Below are 1974 nucleotides of genomic sequence, written 5' to 3'. Positions count from 1 at the left end.
CTGCTATCTCTTCTCTTCCTTCATCTCACCAACTTCATCGTGATGCTGCTGTTAAACCTGCTGCTCCTGGCTCTCATGATTCTCACCCTTCTTATGGTATGTCTCTTTTAAATCAACGTGATGATCTTTCATCTGTTCGTCCAGGTGGTACAAAGGCTCCCGGCAGTACGAAGGAAATTGAAGGTGTTAGTGGTTTGCCTGGTGCAGATATTAAGAATGGGAATCGTCCTGTCGTGACCAATAGTGTTGATAAGGGTGAAAGCGGTGTTTTGAACAGGAACGAAGATGGATGGAGAGCAGAAGGTGATGGAACAAAAGGCAGGTGACACATTAAAAGTTCAAAGTCCTTTGAACGCGAGTAAACCGGAAACTGTCCTATCTTCTCCTCCCCCTCCTGTACAAGATCACAGTGGCGATCAAACGGATGTGGTGTCTGAACAAGCAAAGAATACGCAGAAGCAGCCAGTATCCAGTGAGTCAGGTGAGAGGAGAACTGAGGGTCAACAAGAACAGATAAAGGGAACCACACACGATCCTCAACAACAAGATAACAACAATACAAAACCAAGAGCCACAGGTACAACAAGTACAGACTCCAACGTTACTGGTGACTCAAAACCACATCCTACTACAGATGCATCACCTAGTGAAATACCTCAATCTGGTCTATCTACTGATGATTTAAACACACCAAATAACACGAGCACAGAGCCCAACAGTACCACTGATAATGTGACAACTACAGAGAATGAATCAACAAATGGTGTCAACACTGTGGGTGCATCAGCAGAAGGGACCACCACAGCGAACACGACCTCTGTTACCATCAATACCACCAGTAACGAAGAAACAACCTTACCCACCACAACCACCACCACCACCAATACAATTCCTACTATCAATGGAATCAGCAATAACACCATAATGCCAAATGTGAAGGGTGATGCAGACAGCAGCAGCAGTATCAGCAGTTCTGTTTGGGTGCGTGTACCACTACTGATTGTGGTTACACTGGCCTGTATTCTTGTGTGCTGATTGTAATGGTGGTGGTGTGGCTCAGGTCATCCTTTGTTTTCTTTCTTTTTTTGCATACATCTCTAAAGTCTAACTAATCTTCCACCTGTTGGGATTATCTTTTTCTTTTTTGTTTCTTAATGTTATTGTGTTTTGTGTGTGTTTTTGCTCTCTCTGTGTGTTTATCCTATAATAATAATTATTTCTACTCCATTGTGTGTGTGTTCTTGGAGACTCTCTCTGTGTGTGTGCACCTGGGCTTGCACTGTTATGATAATGATAATGAACTGCTTTTTGCAATGAGAGGAAAAGGAAATAATAATAACAGATGAATTTATATTTATAATTGCGTATATACATACACACATAGACTTACACCCATAGTTGGTGTATTTCTCGTGTTTATTGGATAATTGAGCTAATAGTTAATAACTGTATTTTTCTTTGCTGTTGGTTTTGCTGGGTCATTGTGTTTTTTCTCCTGCGGTAATTATGATGGTGGGCTCTTGGAAAAGTAAGAGAGTAACAGAGAAAGATAGTATTAATTTTTTATTAGCTCAAGCATACGCATAGTTCTCTAGATTGTGTATTGTGTGCTCTTAATTGCTGTTTTTGTTGTTTTTTGCTTGGGCTTTCGTGTATGTGGTATTTCTTTTATTTTTGTTTTATTTTTTTCTAATGTATTTTAACTGCTGGTTTCGTTGTGCTCTTTTCTTTTCTTTATACTGTGTTACAATTGTTTTTGTTCCTCTTTTTTGCAGTTAATTGGTCCTAAACAACACAATATACTTTTTTGCCGAAATGATACTCGTGCGACGTCTGTTGTATCTTATGGTTGTGGTGTTAATCGTGGCATGTGTGGTGGCAGGTGAGGCACAACAAGAACCGGCTGAACTTGCTGAAGTGTCTCAAGGGAATTCGCATAATGCTCGAGGTGCTGGAGGCATTCCTGCTGGTGAT

At 40.7% G+C, this 1974-nt stretch overlaps 1 protein-coding gene across 1 annotated transcript; it reads left to right on the top strand.

The window, feature by feature from the left end:
- Positions 1–285: 285 nt before the first annotated feature.
- On the top strand, positions 286–1035 carry TM35_000471060 (uncharacterized protein; the record flags this gene model as incomplete). The annotated part of the gene is made up of 1 exon (XM_029030366.1): positions 286–1035. One exon carries the CDS (start codon positions 286–288, stop codon positions 1033–1035), a length of 750 nt encoding a protein of 249 aa, XP_028878277.1.
- Between the last annotated feature and the right edge of the window lie 939 nt (positions 1036–1974).

Source organism: Trypanosoma theileri (assembly GCF_002087225.1).
Source record: "Trypanosoma theileri isolate Edinburgh chromosome Unknown TM35_Tth_47_V1, whole genome shotgun sequence".
Taxonomy (NCBI): Eukaryota; Euglenozoa; class Kinetoplastea; order Trypanosomatida; family Trypanosomatidae; genus Trypanosoma; species Trypanosoma theileri.
This window is presented reverse-complemented; position numbering and strand designations above follow the sequence as displayed.